This window comes from Cherax quadricarinatus, chromosome 46, assembly GCF_038502225.1.
Source record: "Cherax quadricarinatus isolate ZL_2023a chromosome 46, ASM3850222v1, whole genome shotgun sequence".
NCBI lineage: Eukaryota > Metazoa > Arthropoda > Malacostraca > Decapoda > Parastacidae > Cherax > Cherax quadricarinatus.
The window spans coordinates 29,661,676-29,681,159 of NC_091337.1; the positions used below are offsets into that span (position 1 = coordinate 29,661,676).

Genomic DNA, 19,484 nt, shown 5'->3' on the forward strand with positions numbered 1-19,484 from the left:
ACAGACCTCTAACTTATGTTACCGATGATCTGGACAATTTAGAAGTGTTAAGTCCATCTCATTTACTCCATGGCAGAAGGCTCGAACCTGTTCCTCCCATGAATGATAAAGAAATCATAGAGGATCCTACTTATTTCGAACCTGAGCAACTCAGACGTAAATTCAAACACCTTAATAAAGTGATTGAACGTTGGGAGAAAATTTGGCGAGAAGACTATCTCACCTCATTGAGAGAACACTTCTATGGAGCTGGTGTTCCTGAAAATCATAAGTCCTTAAGACCTGGTGACATAGTGATTATCGACAATGATGGTCCGAGGTCCCAATGGCCACTTGGAAAAATTGTGACCATATATCCTGATGCAAATGGAATCATCAGGACAGTTGATGTTTTGAGCAAAGGTGTAGTGAATAAGCGGACAATAAATAAACTAGTGCCGTTAGAATTACACAGTGTTGAAAACAAAATTAGTGATTCTCCAGAAACCACACAGACTAAAGCTGTTCAGAAAAGACAAGCAGCAGTGGTGGCGAGTGAGAAAATCAAATTAATGTTAAGTGATGAATAGTTCACCTGCAGCGAACCTCCGCCGCCCCCCAGTGTGGAGAAATTTTCTCCAGGAGGGGGGTATCAGCCCCCTTCAGCCCCTTTCAGCCCCCTTCAGCCCCCTTCAGCCCCTTTCAGCCCTGAGGGGCCACTCAGAAGGGGCGAGCGTCTTGTTTACTGCTAGAGTGAGTAATTGATCACAGATGTCGTATGCGTAATCAAGTGACCTCCGCTCCTTGCAGGGGTGTTGCAACGTGTATTTTTATAAGAGACAGTACATCTCTTACTTTAGCAGGACAATTAAGGAAAATCCTGCTCCCACTTTATTACCATAGTAAAGTTGTACATTGTTGTCTATGATTAAGACAGCAAGAAACAAACATTCTGCTTTGCTTCATCGAGGTGACGACAAGGATGCAAGGTACTAGATCAGCGTTTTTTTTTTTGTGCTGGGGCCAGTGACGGCATGGAGCGCTGGGGCGTCGGGCAGACTAACTTTGACTCTACTACGAGACACTGACGCCAGGATAACCAGCAAAGGACACTGATCTGTGCGTTAGTGTGAATAAAGTGTCTCACACAACACAATAAACACTTAGAGAAGTGTGATCAGCTTCTCTTGTGATACATTGTGAACAATAAAAACTAATCTTGTTGAACATAGTGTACCAGTGTGCGTTTCCTAGACAATGGAAGACGTGGACATCCAAGGACACTTCAGCTTCTATCAAGTCACCGATATCTGTCGAAGGTGTTGAGAACACCATAGCTCACGTTACAAAGAGCAAGGTATGTTACGAATTTCTTGTAGATCGGGGGATTGCGCAATTCTTGAGTCACAAGGAGTTTGTAATCAACCTATAATCGGCAGTAAGGTGTGGACTTTTGAGTCCAAACAAGTAAGTATGTCAGCCATCATCGAATGAAATATGCTGACATAACACCCCCTAGGGGTAATATACTTACAATTTGTATCTCTTGACAGCCCACTGTTGTGATGGTTTCGACAGCATCTAGACCTCGTCTGCAGGGACGGCTGTGTAGACGATTTGCTGTCATTTATCAGCTAAGTGTTCATTATACATATTTATAATGAACACAGCAGGTAAGGCCTAATTCTCAACAATCCAGGACGGGGTGGCCCTGGCTTGGATACTGAGGATTATAGTGGTCCCAGAACCTGCAGAAATTGACAACACACCTCCCAACAATTCTCAACCAAAGGTGAATTTGTGCAAATATTATGCTTGGGGCATCTGTAAGCATGGAATATCAGGAAAAAAAATGGGACATGCAACTTTGAGCATCCCAAAAAATGTAACGACCTTCTGTTTAAAGGAGTGTGTCGTTCTTCTTCCAGTACTTTCTTTCACCCAAAAATGTGTCACTCCTTGGTCCTCCAGAAGCAGTGTTACAACATCGACTGCCCTGCATACCATCTAAAAGGGACCAGGAGGCACGGACCCCACAAGACAAACAAGGGTAGCTACAACAACCCAACTCCAGGTGATTTTTTAGTGGCAGGAAACGGAAAAAGAAAATGTAAGGAAATAACAAAAATAGTCCACCACCTTGGAGCGTTGTTGGACTGGAGGCGCAGCCAGTGGCCACCCATGGCCCTCCAGAATTACAATTACTGATGCCAATAATAAAATCCCCCCAACAAACACAGAATACAACCTCGTTCATATTTGCTAATATACAGGGCCTTAAGCCATCCACCAACAATAAAATACCTTTTATCAGTGGACTTCTAGAGGAGTCTAATGCAATGTTTGCAGCCTTCACAGAGACTCACACAAAAGATCACTTTGACAGTGAAATATGGATAAGAGGTTACAACCTTTTTAGATGCAGCAGAATGAACAGGCAATAAGGGGGGGTTGGCCTATATGTCAAAGAGTCCCTCATCTGCATGGAGTTGCTGAACACCACAAATGAGGTAGTTGAAGTTCTATCAATAAAGATCGAGAACCAAAACCTAGTCATTGTGGTTGTATATAAGCCACCAGATGCAACCTCACAACAGTTCAAGGAACAGCTACTGAAAATTGATTACTGTCTAGAAAACCTTCCAGCTCCATCCCCAAACATCTTACTGCTTGGTGATTTCAACCTAAGGCATACAAAATGGAAGAATGTAGCAAATTATGTTATAACTGAAACAATCCCTGGAGGTAACGCAGATGAAAGGTCACACATGAGCTACTAAGTCTCTGCGAAAAACACACCTTAAGCCAGCATATAGTGGAGCCAACAAGACTAGAAAACACACTTACCTTATCTTTACAAATAATGAGGACCTGATAAGAGACATAATATAAAAAACAACTAATTCCGATCACAACCTAATCGAAGTCCAGACGTACATGCATAGGGGTCCTGATCAGCAGAATGCATGTACCTGTGAAGGTGTCTTCACAAAATACAACTTCAACAAGAAGAACATCAACTGGGACCAGGTAAACCATGTCCTAAACGAAACATGTTGGGAAGATATCTTAAATGACATGGATCCAAACCAGTGCCTTGAAAGGATCAACTTATTGGCAGCTGAAGCATGTTCTAGGCATATTCCCCTAAGAAAGAAGAAGAGCAGGAGTAAACTGGAGAGAGAAAGATGCTCCCTCTACAGAAGACGATGAAGAGTCACTGAGCTCCTCAGGAGTGCTAGAATATCTGATACACGAAAGGAGGTGCTGACCAGGGAAGTGAAAACTATCGAACTTAAGTTAAATGACTCTTACAAGAACCAGGAGAGGCAGGAGGAGCTTAAAGCTATTAGTGAAATTGAAAGAAATTCAAAATATTTCTTTTCATATGCCAAAAACAAGGCAAATACCACATCTAGTATCGGGCCCTTACTCAGACAGGATGGGACTTACACAGATGACAACAAGGAAATGAGTGAAATACTGAAATCCCAGTACTACTCTGTGTTTAGTGAGCCACTAATCAGTCTGAGGATCAACAACCCAAATGATTTCTTCATGAATGAGCCACATAACTCCATAAATGTATGCCAGATTTCCGACATTACCCTAACTCCGATAGATTTAGAAAAAGCCATTGACAACATGCCCATGCACTCAGCCCTGGGCCCAGATTCGTGGAACTCTGTTTTCATTAGGAACTGCAAGAAACCCCTCTCGTGTGCCCTAAGTACACTATGGAGGAGGAGCTTGGACATTCGTGAAATTCCACAATCACTTAAAACGACAGATATAGCCCCACTCCATAAAGGTGGCAGCAAAGCACTAGCTAAGACCTATAGACCAATAGCTCTGACGTCCCACATCATAAAAATCTTTGAAAGAGTGCTAAGAAGCAGGATTGCAAATCACCTGGATTCCCAAAATCGGCACAATCCAAGGCAGCATGGGTTCAGGGCAGGTCGCTCCTGCCTCTCACAACTATTGGATCACTATGATATGGCCTTGGATGCACTGGAAGAAAATCAGAAAGCAGATATAATATACACAGACTTTGCAAAAGCATTTGACAAATGCGATCATGGCGTAATAGCCCATAAAATACGAGCTAATGGAATAACTGGGAAAGTGGGGAGATGGATCTCCAACTTCCTAACAAATCGAACTCAAAGAGTAGTGGTCAACAGAGTTAAATCGGAGGCTGCCATAGTGAAGAGCTCTGTTCCACAAGGTACAGTACTCGCCCCCATCTTATTCCTCATCCTCATATCAGACATAGACGTAGATATACATCACAGCACCGTATCATCCTTTGCGGATGATACTAGGATCTGCATGAGGCTGTCATCTGCTGAGGACGCGGTTAACCTCCAAAAGGATATAAACAAAATTTTCCAGTGGGCAACGGTAAATAATATGATCAATGAGGACAAATTCCAACTACTCCGTTATGAAAAACTGGAGGAGATAATAACTAGAACAGAGTATACTACTGACTCCGGCCATACAATAGAGCGGAAAAATAATGTAAGGGACCTGGGAGTAGTAATGTCCGAGGATCTCAATTTCAAGGATCACAACAGTGCCACGATCGCACGTACAAGGAAAATGATAGGATGGATAATGAGAACGTTCAAAACGAGAGATGCCAAGCCAATGATGATCCTTTTCAAATCACTTGTTCTCTCTAGGCTGGAATACTGCTGTACATTAACATCTCCATTCAAAGCAGGCGAAATCGCAAATCTAGAGATTGTACAGAGATCCTTTACTGCACGTATAAGTTCTGCCAAGCACCTTAACTACTGGGAACGCTTGGAAGCACTTGACTTGTACTCGTTGGAATGCAGGAGGGAGAGATATATCATAATCTACACTTGGAAAACCCTGGAAGGAATGGTCCCAAATCTGCACACAGAAATCACTCCCTACGAAAGTAAAAGACTGGGCAGGCGATGCAAAATGCCCCCAATAAAAAGTAGGGGCGCCATTGGTACACTAAGGGAAAACACCATAAGTGTCCGGCACCCAAGACTGTTCAACAGCCTCCCATCAAGCATTAGGGGAATTACCAATAAACCCCTGGCTGCCTTCAAGAGAGAGCTGGACAGATACCTAAAGTCAGTGCCGGATCAGCCGAGCTGTGGCTCGTACGTTGGACTGTGTGCGGCCAGCAGTAACAGCCTAGTTGATCAGGCCCTGATCCATCGGGAGGCCTGGTCATGGACCGGGCCGCGGAGGCGTTGATTCCCGGAATAACCTCCAGGTAACCTCCAGGAGGGTGAGAGGACGGGGCTGAGGGTGAGAGGACGGGGCTGAGGGTGAGAGAACAGGACTGAGGGTGAGAGGATGGGGCTGAGGTTGAGAGGATGGGGCTGAGGGTGAGAGGACGGAGCTGAGGGTGAGAGGACGGGACTGAGGGTGAGAGGACGGGACTTAGGGTGAGAGGACGGGTCTGAGGGTAATAAAGGACGGCTGAGGGTGATAGAGGACTGAGCTGAGGGTGATAGAGAATGGGGCTGATAGTGAGAGGACGGGGCTAAGGGTAATAGAGGATGGGGTTGAGAGTGGTACAGGACGAGGTTGAGGGTGATAGAGGACGGGGTTGAGACTGATAGAGGACGGGGCTGATAGTAAGAGAAAGTGGCTGAGGGTGATAGAGGACGGGGCTGATGGTAACAGAAGAAGGGCCTGATGAAGATAGAGGACGGGGCTGAGAGAAAGGGCAAAGAAGAACGCAGACGGAGTACAGTCTTGTGGGGACAGAGACTGCAAACCTCACTTATTGAAAAGAATCTTGGAGTGAGTATAACACTGGGCATATCCCCAGAGGTGCACATCAACCAAATAGCTGCTGCAGCATGTAGGCGCCTAGCAACCCTAGGACTAGCATTCCGACATCTCAATAAGGTATCGTTCAGGACCCTGTGCACCGTGTACGTTAGGCCTATATAGGAGTATGCAGCACTAGTTTGGAACCCACACCTAGCCAAGCACGTAAGGAAATTAGAGAAAGTGCAAAAGTTTGCAACAAGACTAGTCCCAGAGCTAAGTGGAATGTCCTACATAGATAGGTTAAGGGAAATCGACCCGACGACACTGGAGGACAGGAGAGACATGGGAGATGTGATAAAGATATATAAAATACTGAGAGAAATCGACAAGACGGACAGAGACAGATTGTTCCAGAGATGGGACACAGCAACAAGGGATCACAGTTGGAAGTTGAAGACTCAGATGAATCACAGAAATGTTAGGACGTATTTCTTGTCACAGAGTTATCAGGAAGTGAACGTTCAATGCAACCTGGCTGTTGGGAAGGATTATGACCGTTAGAAGTAGTGTTGGTGCAAGGAGAATTGATCTGAAGAGCTCTTTTCTTGCGGTCTTTGATAAAAAAGGAAGGAAAATGTAGTTCATTGAAGGTTTGGTGTACGTAAGTAGATTCCTCGTCAAGAAACTCAGGACTACAAATTCGGTATTATGCTCTTAGGAAAAATCCGATGATGATGCTTCGTTTTGGTCTTAGTATCTTGACTGGAATTGAAGTGTGTGAGATCATTTTTGTTGGTAGGTTTACGGTAAACTTTAAATCTTAGATTATTATCTATTTTGTGAATGAGGACATCTAGAAAAGGTAGCTTGTCACTGGTGGGTACTTTAGTGAAGAGAGAACTTACGCCTAAACTACTTAGTTTCTTGTTTCGGATGGAGAGGTTTCTGATGCGGTTGAGAAGGTCGTCTGAATGCTTAAGATAAGCGGGACTGATGGTCCCTAGAAGGGGAGCACCTGGAAGCAGAACACCTCACCAACATCATCTCCGTCAGCGTCACTTGGTTACGGTATAAGAACATAAGAACATAAGAAAGGAGGAACACTGCAGGAGGCCTGCTGGCCCATACTAGGCAGGTCCTTTACAATTCATCCCACTAACAAAACATTTACCCAACCCAATTTTCAATGCTACCCAAGAAATAAGCTCTGATGTGAAAGTCCCACTCAAATCCAACCCTTCCCACTCATGTACTTATCCAACCTAGATTTGAAACTACCCAAAGTCCTAGCCTCAATAACCCAACTAGGTAGACTGTTCCACTCATCAACTACCCTATTTCCAAACCAATACTTTCCTACGACGTCCTAATAATAACTCCCAAACGTTTTGATGTGCGGAATCCTCAAACAAATCTCAATGCAGTTGAACCGGCTTTCCAGTTTACACTAGAAGAGTCCAATGACAAGCTACCTTTTCTAGACGTCTTCATTCACAATAACAATAACACAATAACAATCTAAGATTTCAAGTTTACCGTAAACGTACCAACAAAAATGATCACACACACTTCTATTCCAGTCAAGATACTAAGATCAAAAGAGGCATCATCATCGGATTTTTCCTGAGAAAATACCGAATTTGTAGTCCTGAGTTTCTTGGCGAGAAATGTACTTACATACACCAAACCTTCACTGATCTACATTTTCCTTCCTTTTTCATTTATGACTGCAAGAAAAGAGCTCTTAAATTCTCCACGTACCAACACCACTTCTAACATAATTATAATCCTTCCCAACAGCCAGGTTACACTGAACGTTTCCAACATACTTGCAGAAACTAACATTTGAGTCGCCATCGCATCCAGCACTTCCAGAAGGTATCTAACAAGGTATTACAACCTAGGATTTCAAATGGCCTGTTATCCCAGGTGTAATGGGAGCAAATAAACACAGTAGAAAAAGTTTAGACTTATATTATCCTTCACCAATTTAGAACAGCAATATGTACACTATTTACAGTGATAAATATAGTGCACTCCACGGTAAGCAAGGCAGAAATAGAAGCCACAAGATAGCACACCGTGCTTCAACCAGCTCTAGAGTGGGAATGACAAGGGCAGACAGGAGAGCGGTATCCACATAACCTCTGCGATTGTCAATCCCACCTTCTTATTGGCTAGAACCTGGTCACTAGTTGAACGATGGGGCCCCATCATCAACTCTTAGCAACCTGGTTCGCTGGTTGGGGGAGATAGCCTGTAAATGAGGGTGTGTCCATGCGCCGAATAAAGGTTACGTACTCTTTGCATGCCACACCCCCACCCCCGAGAAGGCTCAGGATTAGGCTGCCACCTCCCAGTGGTAACCGTGCCGCCATGGCACAAAATAATGGGACCGCCTATCCTCTCCACCATCCCACTCTTAGATAGAGCTCAGCTTTCCTAGTGACCAAAAGCCAAACCCTAAACTCAGAGTGAGACAGCAGTCAGATAGGCCAACATAGGTCCAAGATACAAGCGGACGGTAGCCCGTATCCCCTCACTAAAAAAAAACCCCCACATCAGGGGATAAAAAAAAAGAGCTTGAAAGGGGGGTTACCACAAATACATCCTAACCTAAATAAAATATTAAACTAGACTCTTGACAAAGAGTCTGCCAACACATTTTCTTTGCCGGCAATGTACTGAATTTTGAAATTGTAGGGCTGCAGCCTGAGCGTCCAACGCATAAGCCTTGTGTTGTGATTCTTCATGGCTTGGAGATAGACTAACGGGTTGTGATCACTGTAGACTGTGACCACCTGCGATGTCTGGCCCACATAAACATCGAAATGTTCCAAAGCCAGTACCAGCGCGAGGGCTTCTTTTTCAATGGTAGAGTAAGCTCTCTGATGTGGCTGGAACTTGGCTGAAAAGTATGCTACAGGCTGCAACTCCTTGTTCCCGATTTGTAATAGTACCGCCCCAACCCCAGACTCACAAGCATCAACCTGTAATGAAAAAGGTTTGGAGAAGTCTGGAGACAGGAGAATGGGTGCAGAGCACAATAATCTTTTTGCTTTATTAAAAGCAGTGTTACAATCTGACGTCCAATTAAAGGGAACTTTATGACTGGTAAGAGAGGTAAGAGGGGCTACAATATCTGAGAAATTCTTACAGAATCTTCTGTAAAATCCTATCATGCCTAGGAAACGTTGAAGAGATTTCCTATCATGAGGAACTGGATAATCTTTAATCGAAAGAACTTTAGCAAGTTTAGGTGCAACATTACCACTACCTACTTCATGGCCTAGAAAAGTGATAGTGGCCTGGCCAAAGGAAGATTTAGATAAATTAACTGTTAATTGGGAATTCTTAAAGGTCTCAAACAGAGCTTTAAGTCTAAGTAGGTGTTGATCCCAAGTATCAGACACCACAACAATATCATCTAGGTATGCTGCCGTGCCTTCAAGTCCTTTAATAGCCTGATGGATGAGTTTCTGGAATGAAGAGGGGGAATTTTTCATTCCGAAGGGGGTAACTGTATACTGATAATGACCTCCTGGAATTACGAAGGCAGAGATTTCCTTCGCCTTATCTGTCAAAGGTACCTGATAGTAACCTTTAAGGAGATCTAATTTGGACACAAAAGTAGCCTTACCCACAAAGTCAATTACGTCATCCAGACGAGGAAGAGGGTAAGCATCTGTAATTGTGACCTCGTTCACTTTACGGTAGTCTGTGCACATACGAAACCCTCCATCAGCCTTCTTTACTAGGATGCACGGTGAAGCCCATGGACTAGATGACTCCTCCACTAAACCATGTTCTAACAAGAAGTCTACTTCCTGCTGAAGTAGCCTTTGCTTTTCAGGATTAGCTCTGTAGGGGGAGAGTTTAATTGGTTTAGATTTTCCCACATCTACATCATGGTAACCTAACGTACATTTTTTCGGCACATCCGAAAAAATATTAGGATATGACTGTAGAAGCTCAGTTAAATTGGTTGCTTGTATTTCAGATAATCCATCCATTAAAGGGCTAGGATCCTTGAGGAGGACAGAATTGGAAAGTTTAGTATTAATTTCAGAGATAGAGTGCAAAGAGTCAGAGTCGTCCTCAGAGGTAGAGGACAGAGTCATTACTGGGACTTTATCTGGTGTATGAAAGGCCTTGATTTGATTAATGTGGTAAGTTTTTGTTTTTGAGGTCTTACCAATGGGAGCTACCACATAATTTAAATCAGATAATCTACTTACTATCTGCATAGGTCCCGTAAATCTAGCTTTCAAGGTGTGGCCAGGTATAGGTTCCTGCACCAACACCTTGTCTCCTGGATGGAAGGAGCGGAATTGTGCACTTTTGTCATACCTCTGTTTCATCTTACTTTGAGCTATCTTTAGGTTAGCCGTGGCTAACTCACGTGCCACCTGCAACCTTGAAGACGGGTTGTAGAGTGCTGAGCTTACGTCTTCTCCCATCCATCCTTCTTTGAGCACCCGAAGAGGACCTCGTACATTGTGCCCAAAGATCAGCTCAAACGGACTATACCCTGTAGACTCTTGCACCGTCTCTCGTACTGAGAATAGCAACAACGGTAGAGATTCATCCCAATCTGTCGGAAAGTGCATGCAAAAACTTCTCATCATTGTTTTTAATGTTTGGTGGAATCTTTCCAAGGCGCCTTGGGACTGAGGGTGATAGGCAGTGGATAAGTTGTGAATTATCCCTAACCTAGTTAATACTTCCCTAAATGCTTTGGCAGTGAAGTTAGTACCTTGATCACTTTGTATAGTTTTAGGAATGCCAAAACAAGAAATGAATTTTGTTAAAGCTTTGAGAATAGCTTTAGTATTGATACTACGCATAGGGATTGCTTCAGGATATCTGGTTACTTTATCCATAATTGTAAATAAATACTGATTTCCAGACTTTGACTTAGGTAGTGGACCTACACAATCTATAATTAAATCTGCAAAAGGTTCTCCATCAGCAGGTATGGGTTGGAGAGGTGCAGGTTTAATGGAATGTCCAGGTTTCCCAACTTGCTGACATTCTCGGCAACACCTAATATGATTCTTCACATCTTTCTTTAATTTTGGCCAATAAAATTCTTTTGTGATTCTATACAAGGTTTTTGTAATTCCTAAGTGACCTCCTAATGACGTATTATGAGCTATATTTAATATCTGAGGTCTATACTTGGTTGGAACCACTAACCTGTCGTATAATTGCCGGCCCTCTATCTCCTTACCAGTCTCAGTGCATACCAAATAATCATTTTTAACTTCATACTTGACTGGATGACCCAAAGAGGATTTACCCATGGCTGCCTCAAAAGCGAATTTTAAAGAAGGGTCCTTTCGTTGTTCCTCCCGGAAGGACAGTCCCTCGGGCATGGAAACAGAGACATCTGGGAATCCTGCAACCTGGGAATAGGAAGCCTTGATCGGGGTCTGTTCACTTGATTTACGAGACTCCGGCCGGTGTGTCTCATAAAACAACGTGGCTATTCCGAGATCGGAGTCGTCCAAGGATAGGTCAACATTCTCCCCAGACAACCCTTGGGATGTTGCCCGAGTTATGGCCAACACTGGAGAAGCATTAATCATTATAGGTTCAGGACACGAAGTAACAGTAGTAATGTTATTACCCAGTAATAACATGGCATTTTTCATGGGAAATCCTTTTGAGATACCTACAGTCAAGTACCCAGTGTAATATTTGCACTGTACATAAATTTTATGCAAAGGAACTGAATATATAGCTCCTCCGTAAGCTTCCAATAAAACTGAGGAATTCAAGGAAGTATTCTCTGAAAGGGGTAATATTCCTTCTCTGACAAGTGAGCAATATGCTCCAGTATCTCTAAAGGTATTTACTTTAGTTGGTTCTGAGTTTTCCTGAAGGGAAATAAGACTTTCGCAATAATAAGGGGCCATACCTTTTTCTACTTCTCTAGGGGACATGTTACTAGGGATATTAGAGATTTTCCCGATGGGTTGAGGTTTTTGAGGGCAGTTGGAACTGATGTGACCTACTTTATTGCATCTGAAGCAGACGACAGGCTTGCCCTTTACTCCCTGATGACGTTGCAAGTGGTGTCGTTCTGGCTGGTGCCTCTCTGGATATTGTTGTCGAGATGCTCCATAAGTAGTTTGCCTCTCCGCAGGGGGACCATATGTTGAGAAGCGTGGCTCACCAGGTGACTTATTTGGATGACGTAGACGCTCTCCCTCCTGCTGGCACTTCATTCTCCAATGTTGTCGATCTCTGCTCACGCCAGACTGTTGAAAAGAGAGACAGGACCGCTCGGACAAGGAGCGGTTCGTTTCGAAGGTATCAGCCAACCTGGCCGCCTCCAATGCAGTGGTTAAGTCACGATCCTGCAGAAAGACACGAACCTCTGGTCCCACAGACTCCAGCAGGTTATCAATCAGAATAAGCTGCACCAGCTCCTCAAAGTTAGAGACACCACTCGCTTTATACCAGCTGGTAAAAGCTTTGGTTTGCTGTCTCACAAAGTCCACCAGGGATTGACCAAGCTGCCGCCTGTTCAATTTGAAGGTCTTACGATATTTAGCTGGGATACATGTATATGCTCCCAACACTGTGGTCTTCACTACTTGATAATCAGAGAATTCAGCGTCAGTTAATACCGACGTAAATTCCTGTGCCTTACCCAATAATGCTGTATGAACCAACGCTGCCCAGTGCTGTTCCGGCCACCTCAAGGCTCGAGCCTGATTTTCGAAGCTTTCGAAAAATTGCTCTGGTTCGGCCTCATTGAAGCGGGGAACAAGCTGTACTGCTTTTTGTAAACTGAAATCGTTTACAGAATGCGAAAACTGCCTCCTTTCTCTTTCCCTATCAAATTCTTCCCTTGCGAATGCTCTCTGTTCCCTAGTTTGCTCAAGATTGATTTTTGCCAGCTCAAGTGCCAACGACACTGATTCACCCTGAGACAACCCAGCTGCACTATACTGACCATTTTGCTCCGTAGGTATATCATCTTCCTCCTGCGAGAACATAGTAGTTTTTGCCCTAGCTCCCGTAGAGGGAGGAGTTTGATGTGCCATCTCTTCTTCAATAAGTATGTCAGCAATAAGTGAACGCAGTTGCGCAGCTGTAAGAGTGCGTTTATAGGGAATGCCAATGGAACGAGCAATTTGCCAACAACGCTGTAGGGACAATTTAGGTAGGTTATGCAAAGTATATGCCGACACCAGGCGTCTGACTCGTCTAGGTGGCATAAGTTATTCGCTATGCACAGTACGAATACCCCAACGTAACACGTTAATTTGCAGAACACGCTTAGCTATGCACAGTACGATTGCAGAATACGCATACAAGCAAAGCCGACTGCACACAAGATTGACCGTAGCGATGCGAGCACACTGAACAAGCTAGTAGCGAGCTGTTGAACGATCACACAATAGCAAGGCTGATCATAAGCAACTGACACGCAAAATTTGTAAAGCGAAGCGAAACAGCAAGCTACACAATGTTCCTGCTACAAGCTTCACCCTAAGCTCAACCGTTTCTCTAAGTCCAGCTCCCGGACAGGCCCCCATATTACAACCTAGGATTTCAAATGGCCTGTTATCCCAGGTGTAATGGGAGCAAATAAACACAGTAGAAAAAGTTTAGACTTATATTATCCTTCACCAATTTAGAACAGCAATATGTACACTATTTACAGTGATAAATATAGTGCACTCCACGGTAAGCAAGGCAGAAATAGAAGCCACAAGATAGCACACCGTGCTTCAACCAGCTCTAGAGTGGGAATGACAAGGGCAGACAGGAGAGCGGTATCCACATAACCTCTGCGATTGTCAATCCCACCTTCTTATTGGCTAGAACCTGGTCACTAGTTGAACGATGGGGCCCCATCATCAACTCTTAGCAACCTGGTTCGCTGGTTGGGGGAGATAGCCTGTAAATGAGGGTGTGTCCATGCGCCGAATAAAGGTTACGTACTCTTTGCATGCCACACAAGGACAAAATTGAACCACAATGAACTTGTCAATGCAGGAGTTTACATTATACCTTGTGGAGGCTGCAACCTCGAAACGCGTCACAGTGAACGCATTAACGCATGTAGGAACGATAACTTGAGCAACGCCTGCGTACAACACAAGAAATTCCGCCAGTCACTGCATGAAATTCAACGACGCCCAGCTAGTGATTAGAGAACCTAATTTCCGTAGATGTAAATGACTTGAATCATCATTAATTGCTATTTCTAACAGAGCTTCATCATCTCCGAAGTATTAGCAAAAATCCTCCTCAAAAAAGAAAAACCTTATTATCACAGTCTCTCCTGCTAATACACAAGAACATAACAGAGGTCTGAGATTAAGACACAGGTGCAACATCTGGGTATCTTTACTGTAGACGTTTCGCCATCCAGTGGCTTTATCAATACAAATTCTAGGACATAACTTAAAGACAGTAGAACTATGTACAGAAGATGAGGTAATCAGTCCCTCAACCTAGGAATAGGTGCGAAGAGCACCATAGTCGTGGAGATTCTGAAGCAGAAGAAATGAGCCTGGCGCTTATATAGTAACGTCAGGTGTAGCAGACTAGGGCATAGTCACTGGTAGGCGGGATTCCCCAGTGGAAGTAGGTCCTTCCCAAAGAGATGGGTTAGTTGTAGTAGTAGTTGTCGTAGTCGTGAAGGTTATGTACATGTCCTCAGAATTAAGATTCCATGATGTTGCAGTGTCTGACAAGTTGTGTACGAATGGTATATAATACCGACAAGATGAGATTAAGACACAGGTGCAAGTTATGTCCTAGAATTTGTATTGATAAAGCCACTGGATGGCGAAACGTCTACAATAAAAATACCCAGATGTTGCACCTGTGTCTTAATCTCATCTTGTCGGTATTATATATCATTCGTACATAACAGAGGTCTGTTTCAACAGACCTTCTCAACAACTAACAGAAATATTTGTCTAACCTATTTTTATGCTACTCAAGTAATAACTTTTATAACCTTTCACTCATGTGCAAGTTGATTGTTCTACCATATTGTATTACTACTACAACTAATGTTACTATTACTAATAATACAACTAATATTACTACTACCACCACTAGTATTGCACCTCACTTTAAGCCTCTATATACCCTCTGTGTCCATGTATTGTTTGTAATGCCTTGACAAAGCACTTGTGTCCTTTTACCTAATTTACATAAGTTAGTTTCTGATCAACTAGGCTATGGAGCTTATGCTGGAATGCGTGCAGCTAGCAGTAACAGCGTGACTGATCAATCTTTCCACCATGAGGCCTGGTGGGGGAGTGAGCCGAGGGGGATTTATCCCTTGAACCCGCCTTAAGGTAAATTTTAGATCAGTCCCCATAAATGTTACCTGTAGAATTAATTCAGAATACAAATGTAATCAGAATACCAACTGAAGATTTCTGGCGTCTTATCATAACTAATAAGATACTACGACATAACATGTAGGTAATTGTCCTATATGTATATTACTCCAAGTTGCATAATTAAGCACTTAATGTCCAAGAAAGTCAAAATAAAATTTACTGAATGTTTCAATATTAGTTTAAACTTCGGTTGATGGCTTATAGAAGAATAAATTTCAAGCCTAAGTTGATCCCACTTATCAGAAATCTTCCTTTTCAGGATAGACTGAAGCCCTGAATCTGCACTCTCTACAAAGGCGTAGAATTAGGGGGGATATGACTGAGGTGTATAAATGGAAAACAGGAATTAATAAAGGGGATGTAAATAGCGTGCTAAAAATATCTAACTTAGATAGGACTCGTAGCAATGGCTTTTAATTGGGAAAAATTCAGATTCAGGAAGGATATAGGAAAGCACTGGGTTGGTAATGGAGTTGTGGATGAGTGGAACAAACTCCCGAGTACCGTTATAGTAGCTAGAACGTTGTGTAGTTTTAGAACAAGGTGGGATAAACACATGAGTGGGTGTGAGTTGGACCTGACTAGCTTGTGCTACTAGGTCGGATGCCGTGCTCCTCCCTTAATTAAGTGACGTGTCTTAACTCACGAGGTCAAGACATTGGCTTAAGCCAGTGGGAGAATTGGACCTGCCTTGCATGGGCCACTAGGCCTGTTGCAGTGTTCCTTCTTTCTTGTTCTTTTGTTCTTACTACATTCATCAATCTGTTTACATTGCAATGTATCTACTTTCATGTTTCATACGAGACTGTAAGTCTCATCAGGACTGCACTCCTATTACAGTCACATTCATTATTCGGATGATATCTGTTATTACTTAAAAAAAAAAACATACCACGGGCGGGGGTCGAACCCGCGATCAGAGAGTCACATTGTGGCAAGCTGGCCCAGTGGCTAACGCGTCGGTCTAGGAGTTTTATGACTCTGTGATAGCGGGTTCTAACTCCGCCCGTGGTATGGTTTGTTTACAATTGAGTCATTACGATTTCGTGAGTCCTTTTATAACTTATACAACAAAGAGAGACGTCAAGGCTTTATTGAACTAATACAATACTTGGTGCTCCTTTACTCAGGTAATTTATCACAAACGTTAGGAATTTTAAAGTAGGATAAAATCCATTTGGAATGTGCATTCATTTTCTCTGATTGTGAGGATGAGGAAGGTGTGGATGAGGAGGGTGTGGATGATGAAGGTGTGGATGAGGAGGGTGTGGATGATGAAGGTGTGGATGAGGAGGGTGTGGATGATGAAGGTGTGGATGAGGAGGGTGTGGATGATGAAGGTGTGGATGAGGAAGGTGTGGATGAGGAGGGTGTGGATGAGGAAGGGGTGGATGAGGAAGGTGTGGATGAGGAGGGTGTGGATGATGAAGGTGTGGATGAGGAAGGTGTGGATGAGGAGGGTGTGGATGAGGAAGGGGTGGATGAGGAAGGTGTGGATGAGAAGGGTGTGGATGATGGTGTGGATGAGGAAGGTGTGGATGATGAAGGTGTGGATGAGGAGGGTGTGGATGAGGAAGGGGAGGATGAGGAAGTTGTGGATGAGGAGGGTGTGGATGATGAAGGTGTGGATGAGGAAGGTGTGGATGAGGAGGGTGTGGATGAGGAAAGTGTGGATGAGGAGGGTGTGGATGAGGGTGTGGATGAGGAGGGTGTGGATGAGGAGGGTGTGGATGGTGAGGGTGTGGATGAGGAGGGTGTGAATGAGAAGGGTATGGATGAGGAGGGTGTGGATGAGGAGGGTGTGGATGAGGAAGGTGTGGATGAGGAAGGTGTGGATGAGGAAGGTGTTGATGAGGAAGGTATGGATGAGGAAGGTGTGGATGAGGAGGGCGTGGTTGAAGAAGGAGTGGATGAGGAAGGTGTGGACGAGGAGTGTGTGGATGAGGAGGGTGTGAATGAGGAAAGCGTGGATGAGGAGGGTGTGGATGAGGAGGGTGTGGATGAGGAAGGTGTGGACGAGGAGGGTGTGGATGAGGAGGGTGTGGATGAGGAATATGTCGATGAGGAGGGTGTAGATGAGGAGGGTGTGGATGAGGAGAGTGTGGATGTTTAGGGTGTGGATGAGGAGAGTGTGGATGTTTAGGGTGTGGATGAGGAGGGTGTGGATGAGGAGGGTGTGGATGAGGAGGGTATGGATGAGGAGAGTGTGGATGAGGAAGGTGTGGATGAGGAGAGTGTGGATGTGGAGGGTGTGGATGTGGAGGGTGTGGATGAGGAAGGTGTGGATGAGGAAGGTGTGAATGAGGAGGGTGTGGGTGAGGAAGGTGTGGATGAGGAGGGTGTGGATGGGGAATGTGTGGATGAAGGTGTGGATGAGGAAAATGTGGATGAGGAAGGTGTGAATAAAGGTGTGGATTAGAAGGATGTGGATGAGGAAGGTGTGGATAAAGGAGGTGTGGATGAAGAAGGTGTGGATGAAGAAGGTGTGGATGATAGAATAATGTGTAGTGAAGTTGATGACAGGGTAGTGCATTACGATGGAATATAAATATATACCGACACAATGTGAATATCTATTTACGTGTTCTGTAATGTTCGTCTTGACTTACACATTGAATATATAACAGTTTTACCTGTCTTTGCTGTCTCTCAATTTGCTGATGATCTTAGGTAACTTGTCTTTTATTTCTAGAAAATAAGCGTTCTAGACGCTGATTATTATCCATGAGGAAACACACACAGGAGGGATTACAAGATGAACTAAGTACTGCAGGGAACACACACAGGAGGGATTACAAGATGAACTAAGTACTGCAGGGAGCATACACAGGAGGGATTACAAGATGAACTAAGTACTGCAGGGAACACACACAGGAGGGATTACAAGATGAACTAAGTACTGCAGGGAACACACACAGGAGGGATTACAAGATGAACTAAGTACTGCAGGGAACACACACAGGAGGGATTACAAGATGAACTAAGTACTGCAGGGAACACACACAGGAGGGATTACAAGATGAACTAAGTACTGCAGGGAACATACACAGGAGGGATTACAAGATGAACTAAGTACTGCAGGGAACATACACAGGAGGGATTACAAGATGAACTAAGTACTGCAGGGAGCATACACAGGAGGGATTACAAGATGAACTAAGTACTGCAGGGAACACACACAGGAGGGATTACAAGATGAACTAAGTACTGCAGGGAACATACACAGGAGGGATTACAAGATGAACTAAGTACTGCAGGGAACATACACAGGAGGGATTACAAGATGAACTAAGTACTGCAGTGAGCATACACAGGAGGGATTACAAGATGAACTAAGTACTGCAGGGAACACACACAGGAGGGATTACAAGATGAACTAAGTACTGCAGGGAGCATACACAGGAGGGATTACAAGATGAACTAAGTACTGCAGGGAACACACACAGGAGGGATTACAAGATGAACTAAGTACTGCAGGGAGCACACACAGGAGGGATTACAAGATGAACTAAGTACTGCAGGGAACACACACAGGAGCGATTACAAGATGAACTAAGTACTGCAGGGAACACACACAGGAGGGATTACAAGATGAACTAAGTACTGCAGGGAACACACACATGAGCGATTACAAGATGAACTAAGTGCTACAGGGAACACATATAAGAGGGATTACAAGATGACCTAAGTGCTGCAGGATGTTCGTTTGCCAACCTATAGGATTTCAGTTTTATTTGGGCTGAAGCAGACTTATACCATAGTATGACTCTTTGCACTGGCCTCTCTTTACCTAACACTAATAAGGTGCTTCTCTTATTTGGGTGCTCTCGCTCACATCCTAGGAAAGGACTTTAATTCCATAAGTCACATTACTTGGCTTCCTTCTGGTTATCCAGGTTAATAACCTTTGGTTTAAATAAGTTTATATTATCTTTTATATAAATCAGAAAAAATGATATCCAGTGATGTAATGTAAAGTCATAACGAATATCATCCCAAAATACTCACATTGTAACTTTGCTGACACGAATTCTTAAATAAAATATCAAATAACACTTTCTCTTAAATTTTCTTTACTTTATGACCTTGTTTAAACAGGTCTTGAGATATGCATGTCTTTGATATACTTTTGATGAGTTCCAAGAGTCTACTCCTGGAGCCCGGCCATGGGCCAGGCTCGTCAAAAAGTGGGTGATTAATACCGGCTCACATACTTCAGGAACCTGGAAGTGGCGGCCATTCAAAAATCTCAAGGCATGGAAAGTAAATTAAGTAATATCCCCAGTTACACGAACTTGATGCTCACTTCTGTGAGAAAGATTTTAACTGTACCTGTGAGGTTCACGC

The 19,484-nt window shown here is 43.7% G+C and overlaps 2 protein-coding genes across 2 annotated transcripts in view; both read right to left on the bottom strand.

The window, feature by feature from the left end:
- The window catches only part of LOC128696630 (chondroitin sulfate proteoglycan 4), an 873,169-nt gene that overhangs the window by 606,268 nt on the left and 247,417 nt on the right, over positions 1-19,484 (bottom strand). The gene's annotated exons all lie outside the window — the stretch shown is intronic.
- LOC138854026 (uncharacterized) lies at positions 7,493-14,038 on the bottom strand. The gene is made up of 2 exons (XM_070094618.1): positions 11,775-14,038; positions 7,493-8,744 (listed from the first exon to the last, which is right to left on the bottom strand). The coding sequence occupies exons 1-2, from the start codon at positions 12,984-12,986 to the stop codon at positions 8,388-8,390; spliced, it is 1,569 nt and encodes a 522-aa protein (XP_069950719.1). The 5' UTR covers positions 12,987-14,038; the 3' UTR covers positions 7,493-8,387.